General features: G+C 35.4%; 1 protein-coding gene across 1 annotated transcript in view; it reads right to left on the bottom strand.

The window, feature by feature from the left end:
* The window catches only part of STXBP4 (syntaxin binding protein 4), a gene marked incomplete at both ends in the record, with an annotated part of 70,613 nt that overhangs the window by 34,424 nt on the left and 13,593 nt on the right, over positions 1 to 22,596 (bottom strand). The window contains 12 exons of the mRNA XM_082008197.1: positions 923 to 1,056; positions 2,234 to 2,283; positions 2,811 to 2,927; positions 5,037 to 5,213; positions 11,395 to 11,460; positions 12,973 to 13,059; positions 13,728 to 13,840; positions 15,207 to 15,303; positions 15,801 to 15,883; positions 18,714 to 18,792; positions 19,834 to 20,017; positions 20,416 to 20,522. Coding sequence (XP_081864323.1) covers positions 923 to 1,056; positions 2,234 to 2,283; positions 2,811 to 2,927; positions 5,037 to 5,213; positions 11,395 to 11,460; positions 12,973 to 13,059; positions 13,728 to 13,840; positions 15,207 to 15,303; positions 15,801 to 15,883; positions 18,714 to 18,792; positions 19,834 to 20,017; positions 20,416 to 20,522 — 1,294 coding nt within the window. The remainder of the gene's footprint in view (positions 1 to 922; positions 1,057 to 2,233; positions 2,284 to 2,810; positions 2,928 to 5,036; positions 5,214 to 11,394; positions 11,461 to 12,972; positions 13,060 to 13,727; positions 13,841 to 15,206; positions 15,304 to 15,800; positions 15,884 to 18,713; positions 18,793 to 19,833; positions 20,018 to 20,415; positions 20,523 to 22,596) is intronic.

The raw sequence follows: 22,596 nt of genomic DNA, 5'->3' as shown, positions 1-22,596 counted from the left end.
ATTAACAAAGCAACATACATGCTATCAGAAATAACTTAAGGAAATACCAGATGCATTTTCCCTGGACAAATATTTATGATCCGAAAATATTCTGTGACTTCATTATAATTCAAAACACTGTTTGTTGCAAAGATTTATTTAATTTACTTCTTTTGTTCTTTGTTTTCTGCAAAAGTCTCACTATTAGTCACTCCGCAACCTTCAGTGAATTGGAAAATATACACAATTTACTTAAGTAAGGTCATTATTGTTACACACATTTGACACTGGTAAAATGCATGCAATGAATTACCCTGGGATATCTGCTTAAAGTTAAGGAGGAAATGCGCTTACTATTTTAGGGGCATTAATAAGGAAAACCACTTCTAGACAGAAACTAGTTTTTCCTCATTCTGCATTCTGTATCAGTCCTAGGAAGTACTGACTAGATCTTAAACAGCCAGAGTTAAGGCAGCTCTGTAATCTTGGAATGAAATGGAAAAATAATACAGTGAACAAATTCTACTAGGTGGAGCACGCAACAGAAAAGTGACCAAATCACCATATGAGAAGTGCCCAATTGTAGGAGAAGGTTCTGACTGTGGGTAGGGTAAGCTTCGGGTACGGTAAGCGTTAGGGTTAGAAAAACAAAGGAGATTATCAGCAGCAGCCCTTTCCCTGCGTTTGTAGGTCTTCCACCATTCTGAAAAACACGGGACTCTTGGACCCCTTACCTACACCACAGTCCTAACCCAATCCAAACAGAACCTCTACTCAGGATCCTTTTTCCACATTTAGAAAAAAAAAACCCCACATGGTGACTACCAAAACACACTACTCAATTAGCAAGCAAGATGCTAAAGCTGCAACATGTGATGGAAGAAAGGAAGTATTTATGCACGTGTACACGTGCAGACATGCAAAGACGCACGCACTCACTCACAATCTACTTCCAAAATGGCACGGACAGACTTGGCAAGGTCTCTGGCTTCTGCTGCAAGAGCAGTTGTGACAGTAGGTCCGATCCTTCCCAACCGTGCTAGAAGTGCTTTAGTAGACAATGTTGTTCTTCTGTCACTAACAGAGCAAAAAATAATAAGAGTTTATTTGTAAGATTATAGGAGAAATGGTTACTCTTACTAAAGTAAACTTGTGTATCTAGGTTGGTTTTGGTCTCGTGTGAACAAAAAAGATTCATACTACCAAACTGCTGAGTTTGCCTCAGAAGCAGCTCTGTCTGTACAATAAAGGTATCAGGAAAGTTCAATTCAAACAATATTCGTGACTCAAAATCTAGTGTCAAGAACTCAGTGGGTGTCAGGAAAATAACTTAAAAGTAAGTTTCATATTAGTATTTAAGAAGGGACACTGCTTTAGAGGATCCCATTCTTATCTTCTACACTGTTAGTGAGTCAGTTTGTCACCGTGGCTTTGTGTTTTATACTTCAATTCATTTACTAAAATAAACTCTACAATTTTTATAAAACATCCAACATCACTCTTGTGCAGCAACAACAGGAACTGCATTTAATTGATTAGAATTAGCATATGAGAACAGACGCCTACAATATGACAGTTGACCTGATCCTGCAGATCTTTTTGCAATAAGGTTCCAGCTAACTTCACTTAAATAGATTTGATATCCTTGAGAGCTTTACTGAAAAAGATGGCATGACAGAGACCAAACAACTTTACTGTTACATAAATATTAATGGAAGACTATCTGGGCTATATAGGCACAATGAGGCTGATATTCTGAAGGACCAAAGGCTGCTCTAAATCTTGTTGAATATTCCTAGGTACCTTTCTAAACAAGAAAAGTAATAAAACTTCAAGGGACATACATGTTATCAGTTTATTTATATGCTACTGGATTAATGATGATGATGCAAAATCACTTGGGCAAATCTAAAAAATTAAAAAAAAAATTATAACCAAATGTTAAGGTTCCTTGCAATTTTAACTAATCCTTTGCACATTATAATTACTTTATGGAAACATCCAGGCAACCATAGCTATGTAATTACTAACAGTTTTGATTTAATTCTCAGGTTTTTAATGAAGCTGTATGCTAAAAGCCTAATTTATAATTCAAGCCATTCCCTCTCCTCCAATAAAATGACACTCAGAAACATACAGGAAAAAATATAGGAAAAATAGCTATAAGACAGTTTTTGGAGACTTTGAAACAATAATAGAGTTTTTCAATATTAATATTGCCATTTTAATATTAATAAATATGCCATTTTGTTACCTTAAAACTGTTGAGGAAGTAGAGTTATCTGAAAGTATTTCATGCACAACCTGTTGGCCACAGTCAAGAAGTTAACAGCTTATAGATCAACACAATCAAAAAGTTAATACCTTATAAATTGATGTTCTACTTGGGTGGGGGGGATTTGATTTGTCATTAAAGAGTCTAGTCTCTCCCAGTCAGAAGTGTGAAAGTAAAAACCAAGATATTATAATGTCTTTAAATGAAATAATACAATAACGTAATTTTTTTGTTTCATAGCATTTCAAAATATTATAAAATACTACTTTTTCTGCCTTTTTCCTCTGGGGAATCTTACAGAAATTGATATGAGTTTGTGAAAAATCAGGTGAAAAAAATTATCTGATCAGTTTAATTTGTTTAGTGTACAGCAAAACATAAAGATTAAGTAAATTCCTACATGGATCTGTACACCTATATACCATCTTTATTTCTACCACTGAAAGAACCTCTGCTGCAAACCAGTTTATAATCAGTTTACTATGTTTATTCCTTAGAAATATCAACACAAAACTTTTCCAAATAAATTACTGCTAAAAATGAAAGGCAAAGGTACCTCTGCAAATTGCAGCAATTTTTCAGTAGCCACCTCAAAGGTCTTCCTAGCCGATTCTGATTTCCGCAGCTGGCAGTCAAGCACTGTAACTCGTTTTCTCAAGTCTTGGATGTTATCCTGGGAAAGATATTTTAACACTTTTATTCTAATCACTTTCTCCCATGGCTTACACAGATACACGGTGTGAACTGAAGTGGATGTCCGAAACGTTTAACGCACACTCTTTTCTACACTTGCGAAAAACATAGCTACTCCTGGGGCAGGTATGCCTGATCTGCTAGTAAATCAGCTCCCAAACTGCAACAGATTTTGGCAAATGACATAAAGGTAAGTGGAAATTGGCAGCTAACAACGGTGACAGGGCTGAAACAGTTGAACTGATTCGTGAATGGATCAAAAATACCACCCGATGGTGACAGTTATCTGTCAGTAGGGTGGCATAAATCACCAGGATGTGAACAAACACAGTCCACTAGTTTGCATCTGTACGTCCTTCATCCAACAGAGTGATTATGACACATCTTGGAGAAAATTACCCCCTAGGATTTCCCTACGTGCACTTGTATAACCTATTGATCAGTGTTATGCATCCCTCTGTACTTCAGCTACAGAGAACGTGAGCCCCATTCGATCGAGTTCTGGAGGTTCCAGGTTTCAGCCTGAGTCCCTGGCACCGTTCGTGTGAGAGGACCACGAGTAAAGTCTTCACATGTATGTGGGCATGTTTGTTTAGCTAAGCTGTCTGCTGAACAGATGATCTAGACCAAAATACACTCTCAAAATTAAGAAAATATCACTATCCTTAAAAATAAACTTTTACATCACTGTAGGTGATCTTTTCTGAAAGCCCACTGCCTACTATAAAACTCTCACAAAACCCCACCAAAACCTACTTATTATCTCGACTTGAAGCAAACGAGCACACACATTTGTTGTACACACTGAACAAAGCTGCAGAATCACAATCGCTCTGAATGTCAAAGAATCTGTTGATAATTCTTTGCTAATCTCACTGTCCACTATTGGAGAAGGAGCTAGTAAGCCCTCAGAGGGACCTCACGCTTTTATAACAAAAAGAGTATACTGTACAGTTGGTACCTACTTGATACTGCTTCTTTTGAATAAGAAATGCAGAGAATCAAATCTCAACTTAGATATTCGAGTGCTCACTCAGAATTTCAGGAATCCAAGCTAGCATTTCAGAAACAAACTCTACGAAAGCAACCCACATGCTCTGAACTTCTTAAAACTTTGATATTTATTCAAGTCCTAGAAAACAAACAGTGCTTCAAAAACACCTGACATAAAAGGTGGGGCATCTCACCCAGATGTTCAGAAAGAAGAACTTCTAGGGTGTGATTCATCTCATCACACACACAATTAGATGAGAGGAATTCCTCCCTGGGAGCTACAAGTACTTACTATGTCGCTTCTTTGCGAGCTTGCATACTGTTGAGCTCGGGTTTACTTTTTAATACCTTGTAATACTGAATTATTTGTCATGATGAAACAAGGCAATGTTTCCATAGGTTTTCTTCAATTAATTCATATGCACATCCATTTTTCATGAGAAAAACAAGGTAACACACAAATGCCAACCTGCTTGCACTTGCTCAAACTGCGTGTAGAAAATGGATCAGCAATTATGGGGAAAAATTTAAAAGTGCCTCCAATATTTTATTCCCTAGCATGTTTTAAAATGTCTCACTGGACATGAAGTGGTTTTAAAATACGAGGCTCAACTGAAAAAAGAAAAATTTTTAGCAGGATACTGTTAGTAGCGTTTAAATGATTATCTTGATTAAATCTAAATTTACTTAAGAACAATACTGGACTTTTTATTATTATTATTTGCCTAACAGAAACATAAATATGAAGGCCCTTTTTACATACATACAAAAGCATACAAATATGTGTATAGTCTTTAAAGACAATGTATCTGCAGTCTAGAAACTATTCCATGCTCTAATGCTTGAAAGATGTGCCATTTTGACCAATGACCCACATATGCTTCTAGCTCCTATTTTTCCAGCCCAAAGATATCCGGATAAGGGAAGACTCATACCCTCCACATTACCCCCTTCAGTACGCATCATTCCAGTTATTGAATAATACAAGACAAACAGTGACCTACTTTAGAAAAGCAGATGAAAAGAAAACGAAAACAAGATACATGACAACAGCAAGGAAACCATGGTAACTACGACAGGCGACTGCTTTGCTTACTTTATTGTGGCCAGAATGATCAGTGAGTTGAGCCTTCAGCTCTACAATTTCAGCTTCTAACAGGCGAATTACTTCTTCATAGTCCATCTCCATTCCACGAGCCTGCCTTTGTGCAGCTTCTGCAAGATGAATCCTACTTCTCAGGGCTCTTGTCTCTTCTACAGCTGCCTTGGCTTCCTATAGATGATAGAATTTAGTTGAAAACTTCCAACTCCAGCTAACATAGTAGTACAGATTTAGCTCAAAAGTACTGCAGTTGGCATTAGGGCTACCTTTTAGTATTTATGGTTAGATGGTTCAATTGCTAATTTTTAAGTGCATGATTTGTAAATAACTGGTATTTACAGAGAGATGTAATTTCCCTAATAAATTAAGTCATTAATTCTATGATTACTGTAAAACTCATTGAATGAAATGTTTTATAGAAATGCACCTGATGCTGTTAATCTGCCCCATTACTTCCATACTAAAAAAGTATTTTAAAGAGATGTTATTTCATGATATTATTATTGCCTGAATTCACACTCAGTTCAGAGTTTGCACATCATGTACATGTAATTATAATGCAAGTATTCAGTCCACACTGTTCTCAAAGTGTTGGGTTTTATTTTTCTGCCTAGTTCTTGCTCTTACATTGTTATCCTGTATTATCACAGAAGAGTGTTATATAAAATTTGTATACAAATAATGTACGGAAAACAGGAAATTAGAAACTGTTAGCTTTTAATTCAGCTAAAGTAGTCCTAAATGTTGTAAAATCTGATTTCAAGAAGGATACTGCTCAGTGCATTTTACTACTGAATATTAATTCAAGTTAACTTTGATTTGTAAATTGAGAAAGTCAAACCAAAGGTCTGGACAACAGGTGAGTTTACACTAGGAAAAAACAAACAAAATGTAGACATACACGCTCACTGGCACCAAACCCAGAAAACCATCTTTCCCCTTAGATTTTTATTAACCTGTGGGAAAAGTTACTTTATAAGAATTGTCTAAATCCTTAAAGTTATAAGCTTTAAACATAAATATTCAGAGAGATAGAAATTCTTTGAACAAACTCCTCAGTGAAGGATACTTGGGTGAATATCCTATTCCTAGTCTAGCTATTATATCTTATTATTATAACTATATCCTGGTTGGCAATGGAACTAGAGGGGAAGCAGGTAAGGGTAGAGGAGAAACACACTATGAATCTCTGATAAGTAGGAAATAACCTTCTAGAATCTAGGCTTGAAATCACTGTTTCTGAAAAACGTAGATGACCAAATCTTCCTATTTTCGTGGAAGAAATGTCATATAATGTTTAACAGGTGTCATAATGTCAATGTCTAGAGAGGTCAGTTAGGCTTACAAAAGCAGATCTAATTCTATTATTTTCTAACTTAGAAGCATTTCTTCTATGCAATCAGTATCCTTCAAGTCAGGTTTTCCTATACTTTGTCATAATGTTTCTTCTGTAAAATGATCTACCAATCTCAGTTTCAGATTACTTTTAACCTGTATACTGTTAGTCTTAATAAACAATATGTATTTATTTCAGGCCATAAGTAAACTAATCTCAATAACATATATAGAGAGGACATCATCTTCCTGATATTTACAATGGTTTTGCAATATAATACCAATTTGGATGATTGCCAGGGACATTCTGAACTCTTAGAAAATAAAGCATTAGAAGAAGTAATCACACATGCAGCAAGCAGCATCATCATCAGTGAGTACAGATGACATTGGTGTTACACAGTTTAGAGGCTTCTGTTCTAGGAACACAAGTGATAAGAGACACATTTAAGTAACCTTTAATTTGACAGCAAGTATAATGATTTTTTTTTCTCTTCTTTTGGAAACACAAAGCATGAGGTGAGCCTATTCTACATGATGATCATCTCCACCTGGCAACACAGACTATTCAAAAGCTTATTGCTGCACGTCTGTTAGCCAGCCAGCCCGTTTTACAGTCGTCTGCCTGCGCAGCACTAAGAGCAGCGCAAGAGGCCATCACTGAAAGCGCTCACTGAAAGACCACCAGAACAATCCAACCCTCCTGCAAGCTGCTCAGAGCAGTTCTTTTTCCTAGAAACAATTCAGACAACACAGGGGCTTCTAAGAAGTTACGAACCGACAGAAGTAGAGGTCTGTAGGGCATTTTCTGTGGCTCAACAGAAAGAAAAGCTGGGCCCTACTGATACAGAATGATTTAGTAGCCTTCAGTAGCAAAGGTATGCTTCAGTAATATAAATGAAATGTAAATTCAGACTAATATAAATGAACACAGAGGCCTTGACAAAGGGTGGAATCTTAAAAATGCACACATAGGAATTAAATAAATTGACATCAGAAAAGTCATGGGAAAATTACTATAATGGAAAGGGGAAGTCTTAATTTTGAAGTAAGACCTCCTTGAGATAAAGGTTTAATCTCTTATAATCCAGAATTGCCTTTACTCCTCCATTGTTTTTTCAGAAACCCAATGGTTGAATATTAATTTCTCTGTAATAGCAAACTAAGTACGACCAGATTTCAACAGTGAAAGACCTAAAGGAATAATTAACGAACAATGGATTCTTAAATTACAATGAAACGATTATCCACACTACAACTGTATTAGCAAAATTTTCTGACAAACCAGAGCTGTTTGCTAGAGCAGGGAGGCACAAAGGGAAACAATACCGTCAGGTTTCCCAGTTCTACGGTTACTGAAGCTGGCACTGGTGGGTTGTCTTACTTTCGCAGGTAAGGGGCCCCACCAGTGAAGAACCGATGGATTACAGCATGCTTCAGCAACAATTTCTCTTGTCCCATTCAACTGCTTGTATGAAGACGCAACAGAAATGGAATTTGCAGCTGCTAATATTTCATCTATATAAATGCCTGATGGGACCAGTTGTCCTAAGCTGGTATGAAGCTACTACAACAAATAAGAAACTACAGGCTGGAGGAGAGAAGCTGCATCCTTACAAAATCAATTTCAAGGTAGAGGTTTCTTTCAAAGCCAGGTTCTATTTCTTCCTTGGATAAATTCAAGTGTCAGGAGAAAGTTTTATCTGAGTAATATTCCAGCCACCGCAAACAACAAAGGTGTCCTTTTAAACTACATGAAAAATTGTAGTTACAATTCAATTATGTTTATTCATCAATTTTACAAAAATTGTATGCTGAAAACATCCTTTGAAAGAACTTTGAGTATCTTTACTATATATAAAAATAAAAAAGGTAATAAAATAAAAATAAACCCAACACCCCTTTCAGGCAGGACGAAAGAAATGATATACTACTTCCAAAACAGCAGTCATTCAAGTCCTAGCCTTCAAAGCACCTCTCTTCCCCTTTCAAAATATAAGCATAGAATAGCAAACCTTAGCCCTGTGAAATACAAGTCCAGCAGTACGGGATACCACAAACAGTGTCCTATCTTTATGACCTTTTACATTTACTATGTTTAGCTGAGGTGCTTCAGCTGATGATAACAGCATAAAAAAGCTCTAGTAAAGAAGAGATCATTCAGGTTGGTATGATTGGGGACTTTCAGGCAGCGCAGATACAGACTCATCCAGGAAGATAAAAGACACCATTACAGATTTCACATTCACGGCGTTGACAAGACTTCAGGTACTCAAAAGTGCCTTTCTATGCTTTATGCCAATTTCAGCTTCCATATAATTTCAAGGAAGACCTAAAGATAGTGCTGTATCACCATCTCAAAGTAAAAATTTATCAATTAATATATTTTAATTGCCATAGACCAATAAGAGAAAATAATGACTACCTCATTTCAAATTTAGCAATATTTCTAATCTTAAGAGTTGTGCTGATTAGAGTTAATCTTCTTCACAGTAGCTAGTATGGGGCTATGTTTTGGATTTGTGCTGAAAACAGTGCACGTTTCTGTTATCGCTGAGCAGTGCTGACACACGGTCAAGGCCTTTCCTGCTCCTCACACCACCCCACCAGCGAGGAGGCTGGGGGTGCACAGGCAGTTGGGAGAGGACACAGCCGGGACAGCCGCCCCAACTGACAAAGGGATATTCCAGACCATATGACGTCATGCTCGGAACATAAAGCTGGGGAAAGAAGAAGGAAGGGGGAGATATTTGGAGTGATGGCGTTTGTCACCGTTAGGCCTGATGGAGCCCGGCTTTCCTGGAGACGGCTGAACCCCTGCCTGCCCATGGGAAGTGGTCAATGAATTCCTCGTTTTGCTTTGCTTGCGTGTGCAGCTTTTGCTTTACCTGTTAAACTGCCTTTATCTAAACCCACCAGTTTTCTCACCATTACTCTTCCGATTCTCTCTCCCACCCCACCAGCAAGGGAGTGAGCGAGCGGCTGTGGGGGGCTGAGTTGTCGGCTGGGGTTAAACCACGACAAGAGTTTGTTTATCCTGTTAGCTACCAATTCAAACATCACTTAATGAATGGGTACTAACAAAACATGTCCATGAACCAGAATATTTGTACACCTGTCCTAATTAAGCTGTAATCTTTGCAAGTCACAATTAGCAGACAATAGACATACCACAAAAGATACTCCTATATATGGTTGGTAGTCTGCATCCTAATTTAAAACCTTGTTTTTTCAGGGAAGCAGTGATTTAAAAAAAAAAAAAGTTTAAATTGTGCTGAATTCAGAAGACCTTAAGCACATACTTAAGTGGGTTGGTTTGTTTACTTTTAATCAGGCCATTAGGGCTCAATAATGTACCCATTAACTCATTTAACTAACTTCAGCTCAAGCAGGAATGCATCATCATAAATTAAATGCCAACTTGTACTATAAGTAGCCTATTTTTTTAAACTTTGTATCACCATGAATCTCAGCACTAACATTGGTTCTGAACTACAGAAATATAAAACACTTGAAAATGCACCAAGTATAAACAGAACTAAAATTTCCATTAAAAGCCTGCTTGTATCTTCTAAAATAGGTCACAGCGCTGTAACTACATATAATTTATTATTTCTCTTTCATTTCACTAGATGGAACCTTTTCAATAGCAGTTACTTAAAGCGCTTCCTAGAAAATCGGAGTATTTATCCCCTGGAGGTTCGTACTGCAAAGTTGACCTTCACCATCAACACGAGGGTGCTGGACAGAAAAATAAAAGTACGAGGACCTCGTGTGGTAGAAAGTGGGCATCGCGGCCACTTAAACCCGTCTTAAACCATCGTGTCCAAGTCTACCTTCCCAGTAAGAGCAGCTAGGTGAATTGAAACACTCACTGCTGTGGACCTGGTGTCCAACCTGTTTGCATTTTGGGGTTTGTACTTTATACTAGCTTTAGTTTAGACTGATAGACTGAACATCTGCTCTAGCCTACGGCAACAGACTGAACACCCATTAGCAAATGGAAACATGAGGCGCTCTACTGGCACATACTTCCAGTTAAATTTTATCCAAAAAAGAATTCAACTGATTTCCCTGCTGTCCCACAGCGTACAGACAGCAACATCACAATATTAATGGAAAAAGCTTTCAAACGGTTCTCTTTTATTCAAGGGATAGAAGGTGATTATGAAGGTACTGAACAAGTCTACAACTATGAGCAAAAAATGCAAAATTAATCTTAAAATAACAGCACATGGAGAGATTTCTAAGCTCTATCTCACATTTTTACATACGACATCTGATGGAACAGATAGCCATGAGAAACCCACAAGGAAGACGTGTAGCAGCATGGGAGAGAAGAAAGGTGGCCAGCTCGTGAGAAGAGCTGACAGGATAATGTTCAGTAGAAGCAAGAAACAGGAAAGTCACTTGGTTTTGAATCCAGGCTATAAATGACATGAGACTTACATATAATTGGAGATTTCCTTTAAGACACACAAGATGTCTAAATTTCATAAGAAACTCTAATTACCTCTCTCATCATTATAGACAGATATGAAGACAGGAGCAAGACATTCCTCACCAAAACACTTACTACCATTTTTTCCTGGTAGATAATCACGTAGAATTGTCAAGTGTGTCTATTTTTTCATACTTAAAACTCCAGTTGCCATATAAAGTACCTAAAGTTAAAACTGTATATTATGCATACTGTTGCCTAAGAACAGCAAAATGACTTCAAGAACACTTAAGACAGACCAGAAAGGCACTGCTATATTATTATCCAACTTATCTGATCCAGCTTGTCTTTCTGCTCAATTCAACAGCAGAAAAGTATTAATGCTCTAAAAACTTAAGGATCAATACTCTGCAATTCTAATCAAAAGCTTTGTAGTAACGAAAGAACCACTTTGTGTTGAAATCAGTGTGAAAGTATAGTCTATACAAGCATCAAGAGAGAAAGAAGTGCTCCCTTCTCCCTTCCACAAAAAACAGTAAAAAAAATAAATTCTACTTTTAAGAAACTTCAACATACTTGCTTGACTATTTGTAGCTCCTCTGTTAACTGTTTCTGTAAATTCACAGATTCAGACAATTTTTCCTGTTTAAAAGGGGAACAAATGTAATTATTAGGTCTGAAAGAGAAAGAGTTTTTATTCCCAAAACCCAATCAGCTCTTTCAAAACTACAGGTAGCAATACTTCTACCAATGTACTTACTGCCTTCTGTACAACTACTATGTTTCTAGGCCACAACATGTGTCTGTTAATAATGTTGTATAATCAGAAACACACATACTAAAAAAATTCTGGTGGAAGTAATACATAATCAACAGCTTTTACAAAACCTGTGACAAAAGCAAATTTTACTATCTAAAAGCCAGTTTTTCTGAGAGTTCATTGATATTGTTTAAGTTTCTTGAGCATCTGAGGATTATTTACTGGCCATTCTGTGATATAAGTAAAATACACATTTTAGGTCTCTTGTTACCTAGCTACTTAACAAATGAGTAGAATAAAGACATGTTGTGGCTTTAACAGATTGCCGTACAACCTAATATTCACATCAAGTTATTTTCAACATTGTATGTTTGATCATTCTCTCACTCACCGACTTATACCAGTAGCCTGTAGGTACACCACTTTCAGGTTAAAAGTTCTAATGAAGTTTAAAAAAAAAAAAAAAGTGCTATAAAAGCTCAGATTCTTGGGGTGTTTCTCACTCAGTATCAAGTATTTGACTGTAGGTTGTTAAGGGAAGTGTATAAGAAATGAGGCAATTACAGATTGATCATTGCCAGTTTTTGACATCAGCAATTTAGGGACTTACGATAAGCACTCATTACTTCAATGTTCAATGTCAATCAGGTTCTTTCATTTCAGTACAGACTTTTCAGAAGAAGAATCTCTGCGCACAGAATCAAGAACAAAACTTTGGGCATGTCAACCCAATGTTTTTGTAATCTCTAGCAAGAAAGAATTTTTTTGGACCAGGAGAGAATTTATAGAATTGCCTGTATCCTGGCATCAATTTTCCAGTCCTGTCCAAGAACAAGAGTTAGGTATGCTAAATACAGAACCAGAATTTTTGGGTTGTCAAAAAAGAAATCCAAGAGCATGGGACTGTGGTTGTAATGCAGGATATTAGGAAACAATAAATATATTTGTTGCTTTAGATCTTATGCATTTTATGTCATCTGTGAAAATATGTATTAATTTTGAAAACAGGTTAATTTATTCTCCAGTTCTGACTTTTCAAAAGTATTAGCATTTGCTCAGACACTGTGGTTACTAGGATCACACATTTCTAAATAAAATTGCTATGCAAATCAGTCACTTCTCCAAATTCACTTTTGTGAAGTGTCTGCTTAGTCTCATTTCTCTGTGAATCAGGTGAAAAAATGTGTTAGTATTCAGTATAAAAAATAAAATTCACTGCCTCCAGAAATATATTTTAAGCCTACAATCTTCAAACATAATTAGGACTGTTTGCTCTGCCTTTTTATTTATTCATCAAAAAATGCATATAAAACTCAAAACAGTAAATCACTATACACATGCAAAAAGATATTAGTCTTTTGAATAATTTAAAGCAAATAAAGATTAAGCACTACCTTTAATTTACTTATTTCTTTTAAAGCTTCATTCCGTTCTTTCTTAAGTCTTTCCATGTCATCCTCCGAAGAATCACAGGTTACAAACTGTGCATATTTTAACATGTAAGGTTAGAATGTATTGCTAACTGCATCTTCCATAATCTTTAACATCTTATCTTAAAAGGTCTTGTTAATAAAATGAGAGGTTAATCTTAACTTTAAAATAATTTAAAGCTCTGAAAATACTAAAAATGTTTAAGAAAATTCTGACCAACTTATCTTCCTAAAGGAACAATTATTTTTCCTGTTAAAAAGGATTGATAAAAATATTTTTAAAGTACCAAGAATACAACAGTAATAGCCCCTGTTTTCTTCAATATTTTAAAGAATACACAATTTTATTTTAGCATTCCTATGCAGCAAATGCTCTTCCTTAAAGTCACCTCTAGAATAGAGATTTTCACTGTAGCAGTAGTTCAAATCACTGGGCCCAATAATTGTTTATCACTCACACAGGTAGTAGAAATATGTATTCCATTAAGAAACCTCAGTAAATCACTGTTGTCCATACTTATAAAAAATCACAATATAATTACGTGAATTGCTTTCTGCAAAGTAGTTTGCTTTAAAAAGCTTCATGATGTTATCTTAAACACCACCATGATACAGAGCTGTTCTAAACATCTGCCCAAGATCTGGAGCAATCTTACATATAATAAACTCTCCAATAATCTCCTCCCAACAGTTAAACACTGTACAGGCACATATTTTACCTGTGAATCCAGTAAGCTGGCAATTTCACTGACTCCAAACGTTACAGATTTTTGGTCATCATCTGTTGCATTCAATTGCATAGAGAAGAGATTCCTTGAAACTTCAATGAAATCTAAAAAACAGTTTAGATTTTGTTGCTGTAGTCCAAACAAGTTCCGTTTAGTAGCAGTATCATTAGGTGCAACACAACTTCTAATAACACAACGTATGGCCACCCTTTTATAAATGCAGTGTCTCCCCTCTAAGTTTTCGAAAGGAAAATATGGAAATCAGACACATCTATCTGAACAGAAACATTTGGTAAAGCTGGTAAGAATAAGAAAAAAAATGTTCAAAACTGGTCTTGGGATGAAATATCCCTGAATCAAGTTGTGAAGGAGAAAAGAAAACAAAAGGTGAAGTTCGCCTTCAAAGTACGTGGTTAGGGATGCTCTACATTTGCCAGACTCCAGTAAAAAATAAAAGAAGTCTGCATACCTGTTATACACCTGCCTTTCCTAATGAATTGAGGAGACACAGTGTCTCGGCACGAAAATTGAAAAATTTTGTGCTAGCTCGCAGCTTATAATTGCCTTTGCAGGTCCTTGAAACCTCTGATAGAGACCTGGTAAAATTGACGTTGACCAAGTTGAAAGTTTTAAATACAAACACTACAGCATTCTCAATCAACAAGGCTTGGATTACCCATTCATTTTGAATGTATTAAAAAAGAATTCTGCTACAATATGACAGAAAAGTGGAAATAAAAAGGTCAGTTTGTCTACACCATATAAAATCCGATGGAAAATCCATTCAAGTATACCTTGATAAGGTACTTGAAAATCCAGTGTCTTTTTGGATTACTTTTCATATACTAGTGCTCGATGCTGTTTTTCAAAAACTTCAGGAAAAGTGAAATTTCCATCAATTTTAGCATCAAAACTATCATATGTCTCACAGTTTATGGCAAATATTCTTTACTTGTTAGTGTCACCTACCAAAATTGTCATAACCAACAGAAGCAAGTCATTCCCATCAGAATTAGGTTTAGCTAGAAGAAGAATCATGACGGTCTCCATACAAATATTTTTCTATATGCAAGAGCTGAAATGTTCTTGCTTCTCCCAAACTAAACAAGTTAAATAATCGTCAGTTTAGTTGCTTCAAGAAGTCTCTTTAACCACCAATACTCTCCCAAATCATTTTTGGAACAATTACAGCAACTTATTGTCAAAGCAAAAATTTAGGAATTTGTAAGCACAAAAGCAAAACTTTCTCAAGGCTGCTCTTAATTAGATAAATTTGTGATTTCCTTTCCAATGACTTCACTTCAGAATTCCAAGCTTAGTTTTATATAGTAGAATAAGGTTCTTGCCTCAAAGTATCATTTTATTTGCAGTTGCAACTCAACACTGACAGAAAACATATTAATGGTTATTATTAATTATTTCTATATTCCTACATTTCATTATTTTACATGGTAATTAACAAATTATTACCTCCAAAAGACACTGTTCCTTTAGAATCTTTCTGAAGTTGCTGCCTTAGGGCTTGCTGCTGTTCATCTGTGAGCTGAATCCCAAGATAATTCAATGCCTGGAAGGAGAAAACTTATTTTGCAGGAAAAAAAAAAAAAAGGACGGACTAGGGATAATGACTGCAGGGACATGGGGGAGTAATTAATGAGCTATACTTCAAAGAGCCTTTGTATCACAGTACACTCTCACTGACAACACTTTTATTCCAGAGACACTCTGTGACTTTTTCGTCTAATTGAGAGATGTTCAGATATTATTTAACCTTGAATACAGATGAGCGTAATAAGCAAAACCCTTTGTCCTTAATAACTGCCTTAAAAATCCTGAGGGATGTTCAGATCCCCAGAAGAGTTAATCAGTAATTAGATTAACAAAACCAGTAATTTGCCCAATATATAAAATGAAATATTGGCCTGCAACCTGAAAGAACTATCCAGATAGAATATTTGGTGTATATTTTATACCTTAAAGTTTGTCAATGTAGAAATATTCTCCAGATGTTTTACATGCATTGTGAAGGGGGAGAAAGGAAAACTCAAAAGATTAAGTATTTACCCTCTCCAGCTTTTCTGCTTTGAGGCGAACAGTAGAGTTCCTTCCTTGCAGCTCACAATTACTGTTCTGGCTGGGGGTAATAACTAAGAAGAAAAAATTAAAATTAAATAATGATACAGTTGTAACTATTGCTTTGAAAAATTTGTTCTGAAGCTCTGCTTATCAAATGGATGCCAGCTAAATACCCACTTGTCACAAATAAATGTTAATATTTAGGTTGACTTTTTTTTTAAAGGACATAATTGTAATAAACAAAAATTATGGGTGTCAATCACTTAAACTATCTTTTCCCATCAAAAAGTGACAAATAGCAAATTAGCAGAAAGAAACCAGGAATAACTTTGAGCATCAAGCATACGACTTATATTTGTGGTGTTTTCTCTTCTCACGAAGTTACTCTGGAAACAGAAGGGGGAACACACTTGTGAATTCCAAAGAAGACCTTCAAGACACACCCTCAGCATAATCAACAGTTCCCAAAAGCATAGCTAGTGATCTAGAAAGCACTGTGGAAAGAGAGGGAATGACCTGTTGCCAACTAAGGGCTGTGTGGAGGTAGCTTGTGCTGAATTCCAGCAGGCTCCTCAGTATTTTTTTCCTGGGGAGAAACTGGTAGTTTTCCAAGAACTACCATCCATTAAGTCATTATCCATTATCCTCTCCTCTCCAGTCCTTATAGTCAGAAATACAACAAGTTTCCATAATTTTAGCTAGTTGGATTAATAACTTATGGTGCATTTATTTCATCTCCAACATTCACAAATGATTAAGCTGAGGAAAGGAAAAGAAGATGTCAGTACTGAGCAGTCCATATGTAAGATTTTCTTTTTGGTGCGCGTGCTTAGTTTTAATGGAACTTTAGAAACGCAGTCACAGCTTCGTCATGTTTCAGACACACCTGTGGACACCACACAAGAAGCAGAAACCTTTGGAAGCCTTTGATCACAGATGATAGGCAAAAGGAGCAGTTAACTATCAGTTGCTTTGGATTTTAGATGTATGTAAATAGAACAAATTCATTGACTTGTTTTTTGCAGAAGAAAATGGAATACTTGTTTGTATTCAATACTTTTCAATCTTTACTTCAATACAATTCAATCAATACTTTCAAGATTTATAAATATAATTTAGATCTTAGTTCAGTATTTCATTAATGGACCAGAGAGGTACTGAAGCCAATACCAGCATTCGAAAAGGAAAGGATCTTGCAGTTTGAGATTCTCTCTAAAGGAACAGAAGGAATTGCATAGAAAATTTTTTTTTTTTAGTTTCACAGCATATCTGTTTCCAAGCTCAAAGTAATTTACATTCTCTTTATATGCCAAAAGCATAAACCAAAACATCTTGAAAATCTCTGACACTAACACCTCTCACATGCTATATTAAATTCTGACAGCAGTGGGCTAGAACCTCAGCTGAATTGGCACACTTTCTTTCAACTCAGAATGAGAAAGCCTTGTGTATGAGTTTGTGCAAGAATTTCTCAAAATTATGCTGACTTTTCTTACAGCATTAAAAAAAAATATTTTTTTTCTTTAATTTTTCAAAGTTATCCTTGAAAGGTTAATCTTGGAAAAGGGCAGCATGAGAGAAGTGGCAGCTTTGATTAAGGCTGTGCTATTAAATAAGTCTAAAATGAAAAATTACAAGAAACAGTACAAACTGGAGCTTCAAGTATTTCTGCTTTCCACTCTACTAGTCACATAATTCAGATATGTTAAGAAACTGTGGCTGCCTTGGTATCTTTAAGCAACAGTGATGCTCCTGTGTATTGCATCATATTAACCAAGAGTCTTATATTCTGAATATATTAAAAAATAGCCTTTTGTCTCATTCATCTGATTTAGATGCATTATTTTGCATGATCGATATGAAAAAAATGTGCAATCATTAAACTCCAGGTGTATTCAATACTACAGCCTTTCCGGTTTCACATTCAGTCACCTCACCCTTCAAGGAAGGAAGTCAACCAGTCAGATTTGCAATATGGAGACCATTTCATTTAAGACTAGGATATCTGATATGGGCTGTAATAAATGCAGGTACAATTTAAATAACATCAGTGGAGTGACATCTAGAATTAATCAGATCCTGTATGCTTGTCCTTCCTCTTCTCAGTATATTAGACATCAAGTTGAGAAACACAAGTTATGCTTACTTACTACTGCCTGAAGAAGAAGAATATAGTTCAGGTCTTCCTATAGAAATACCGAACAGAATCAGTTATGTTATTGCATCAATTGAGACTCTCATGATGATGCGAGACTACTGCATTTTCACTGTTTGTAAATACAATGCATATTTGTTTCCCAAAGGAATTACAATTTTTCAGTTCACATTTGATTCTGACCAAATTCTTCAACCTTAGTGTTGTTTTTGAATTACATATTTAGAGATATGATCAAAGTGACTACTGTCTTTGAATGTCAATGATTCTCAAATATAAATATACACATATATATTCTATTTCTTATTAATTAAAAAACTGTTAAAGAGGCCTGCATGTTATTTCTATCCTGCCAATATGCTGCCCTGATTTAAAAAAAAAGTGCAAGCAGTATACAGCCACAGAATTTCATCAAATCAAGAAAGCACAGTTTCTATGGCAACCTAATCGTGATCTATATGTGAGTCTCCATTATTTGGTTTCTACTGAGTCTATTATCATTACTGTTGTATAGTAAATGTTGTGATCACTCATTTTTGTTTGGTTTCAGCTGTTTGTTAAAGACAATGTAAGTTATATTTGACAGACGCTACTAAACAATCGGTTGATCTCAGTCCTTTATTTAGTACTACAAAAATAGTGCAATATTCCCTTTTTAAAAGACTATCAAGTCTCACTATGTACTATGTTCTGTATGACAGCTATTGTAGAAAAGAAGGGTGGCAGGCAATTGAATCAGCATTTACCAGTGGCAGACACATCTGTAGGACTGCTGTCTAGAGACCTAACTGGAGATTGCTCTCCCATCTTGACTCCAGTTTCCATCTATGAAAAAAAAATCAAAAGTCATGCAATATCATTTCTAAAGCAGATCACAAGCCAAACTAGAAATACACATTGATCTAAGGATTGAAGACCAGGGGAAGAAATAGGGCTGGATGAATCAAAACAACCCTGGGAGAAAGCGGAAGGCATAGAGGGGTGGGGGTGGTGAGAAGGAATGCCATTCAAAAAACTTAGATCAGGGTCTTATCAAAAACTTAGCTAGGTTTTGAGTATCTTCAGAGATTAAGATAGCCCAGTCTCTCTAGGCAACCTGTTTCAATGTTTTTATCTCTAACAGGAAAGAAAAATGGGCAAGAATTTTACGTACAAATGTGAGAACAACTGAGAATCACCGTTTAGACTTTGTATTTGGCATGGAACATTTTATTCTTCCTTGTTTAAAGACAATACTTATTTTAGTTTTAACAATGTAATAAAGTGAAAATGTTTTTTTAAAAATTAATAGAGTAGTTTTAAAATCTTTCTTATAGTCAGCATTACTTCTTTACACTAATGGTGAGCCGTATGAATTAAAACAACAATTGTTGCTTAGCTGAAAGAAAGGGGAAAATACCACACATCCTTCTAAGACTCAGATTTTAAAGCAAAAATATCATCAACATGGAGGAAATGTAACTTGTAAGATTGTACTGTACTTACACATATGTAGTAATCAGAGAGTACTTTATCTCTGAAATATATAACTACATATATCTAATTCTGAAACTTCACTCCCTAGAGAAACAGTAAGGAGAACTTTGTATCTAAGAACACAGTTAATGATTATTTTATTTGATTTGTTTTCTTACCACAAGTCAACTAATACTCTTATTCCTGTTGTCAGTGTGGTTTACTGTTATACAACATGTTTTCTGGAAAAGTCTTGATATTCCAAAGCATTAATATTGTGCAGGAAAAAGAGTCAGTCATTCTCTTACTAGAATGGAAACTGAATTAAAATAACCCTACACTGAAATTCCAATAAAATTAGGAAAAACAACCTACTTGCTCACTACTAAGAGGAGTAATGAGTATACTTACAGCATGTGGAGAGATCATTGAAACAAGCTTCCCGTTAGGAGATGCAAGAGAACTAAGTACTGCAGCCTGTTGCTCTCCATATGCTACAGAAGATGTTAAGAGGCTGGAAGGACGTTGCAGATTCTCTGAATAACTGGGAATATTTTTTTGTCTAATAAAAGCTATCTCCCAAAAACTTTCAAACCTAAAATTAAAAAAGATTCATCATATTGTATACTACACTGTTCATAAGATTATACATTACTCTTGCAAAAATCACATTTTCTCAAACACTGTGTGTGATTTTATTTTTTTAGTTTTCTAAAAGGATGTTCTATTCCCCATCATTAAAGGCGGCAAATACTGTGGTTTTGAGTTTTGTTTTTTCTTTTGAAAGGAATGAAAGTATCATAATTTTACAGGTCGAAAAGGTGCATTTGAGTCTTTTTCTATGAAATTATATTACAATTGAATATTTCAAAGAAATTAGTATCCCTTGCATTTCCTCTAAGGACACATGACAAGCCATTTCACATTAATCTGATCATAAATATCTTATAATGAACCATTTTGGAGGGTTGGCTGTTTGATAGTAACAGATACCTCATCTTTGTTCTGTTGATTATACTTTTTGCCTCTTCATAGGAGACACCAATCATTGACTCTTTGTTTATGGATACAAGTTGATCTCCAGGCTTCAATCGTCCGTCCTAACATAACAAATAAAAAAGCAAACCCACAGATTTTATATTAATTGCTAACACTATAGAAAGAACTGTATAATCACAGCACTTTAACATATTCTTCTGGATCTGTTAAGACAAGAAATATCAAGAACAGCTATACATTTTGGCTGACAGTCTTCCAGAAACAAACAGCAGATCAAATGATCATTTCATCAGCATGACAGCAGTCATTATAAAAGCTTCATTAGACAGAATGGATCTCAGATATTGTGTAAAGAACAAATTGAGACCCACATACATATTTCTGTTAAAAACAAACAAACCACAGATAGTAATTTTTTCAGCAAGGAGTACCAATCCATCTGACTACAGGAAGCTGTGAGCTGGATTAATCTGTATTTCAAAACCAAACGTTCTTGGTTATAGATGGGACACTTCAGGCACTTACTAGCCATATTAATCTTAATGAGAAAACCAGATTAGTCTATTAGGAATCCACCAGTCAAAACCACGACAGAAATAATAAACTTTGTGCTTCTGTTGAATTCATTGCAAACTTTCTATCGACAGAGGAACATATCACATTTCTGTCTCAGAGATGGTAAGACAAGACTTTAAACATGCTAGGCTAGATTTCTCACTAAGATAAAGCCTTCTTTACTCACATTTTAAAAGAGGCCTCAACAATTTAACTGAAAATTCATGTAATTCAGCTATGGTTACAGAGTTAGTTATGACATTTATCTAATGTAAAACATTAAATTACACGTAACATGTCTGTGTTCTTCAGCTCTTACGAAATGAATCACAGCATCAATCTGACCAACTGTGTACAGAACAGTACTTACAGGAAATAAGTAATATTTCACCTTTTCAAAGCCAGTATAATTTTACATATTTAATACCCACATACCATAATTTTAGCTGTGTTATTTCAAACCTATGATAGCATTTTAGTACATTTTTTGTCACTTAAGTGTTTTGGTTTTGATTAAAGAAAAAAGTTGTGGATCTTTTAATAGGCTGGTTGCAAGCAACATAAAAGATCTCCGTTTCGATGCTGCCCTCATGTGGCACAGATCGCTTGCTACCTAGGTTCTCAAACAGCATAGCCAAGATTGGGAAATTACCGCTACTACTGCTGCTATTAGAACCTACTGCAAATTAATGTCTCACTCTCGGTCTATCGAGTATGTGTGATAGGTTTTAAATTATATGGTTTACAATGAGAAAAATGTTTTAGAAGCCACAACAAAATAGAAGAAAACAAAAGAAAAATTATTACCATTTATCTACTAAAAGAAGTCCTGGAGAAACATTGCATTTTTTCCTTCCACCTTGGCATTTTAGGATTAAACTTAATCTACAAAAATTCAGTCACAAACAGCTATAGACTGTTTTGGGGCAAAACTCATTGCTTGTGAAATTAACTCCTAGCCTCTTGCTTGGCAATAGGCAAAACCTGGTTATCTACACATCAAAATAGCCACAGTAAAACTGAGGACGCAAAAGGAGATACTTGTATAAATAGTTTTGTGTACTTGAACTAGACAGTTCTGTTATTTTTGTTTTTAAACTGACAAGCCCTCCTGATTTACATAGTGCATTTGTCGTAAACAAAAACAGTAATTGTACTGATTCATCCATTTTATTAGTCTGCACTATCAAAATCTTTTTTTCTATTTTGCCTGCACAATGCTTCCCAACTGCAAGGATCCATCTAAATTAAGTCTAAGGGAAAAATGATTTTTTGAATGTCAAAAAAAAAGAAAAAAAAAGAAAAAAAAAGATGCAATCTGTACCTTTGTCCCATCCTTGATGATTTATCTTGCATTATGCAACCTCTTAAAGAAGTTGATACCTTATTTTCTAATAGGTAAACTGGGGAATAAGATCCTTGTTTACCTCAAACTCACTCATGTATAATTTTCATTACCATGTAACCATGCTACAGTACAATGAGATAATTCTGTTTAAAGAGAAAGCAAGGAGAACCACAAACAAATTTTGTATTTAAAAGATAACTATATATATAAAATACTGAAGCAGGTACTAAATGAAGGCAAAAACACAGGTGACAGAAGGGGAGGGAGGGAAA

This window comes from Phaethon aethereus (genome assembly GCF_964289735.1).
Source record: "Phaethon aethereus genome assembly, chromosome: 18".
In the NCBI taxonomy this organism is placed as follows: Eukaryota; Metazoa; Chordata; class Aves; order Phaethontiformes; family Phaethontidae; genus Phaethon; species Phaethon aethereus.
This window is presented reverse-complemented; position numbering and strand designations above follow the sequence as displayed.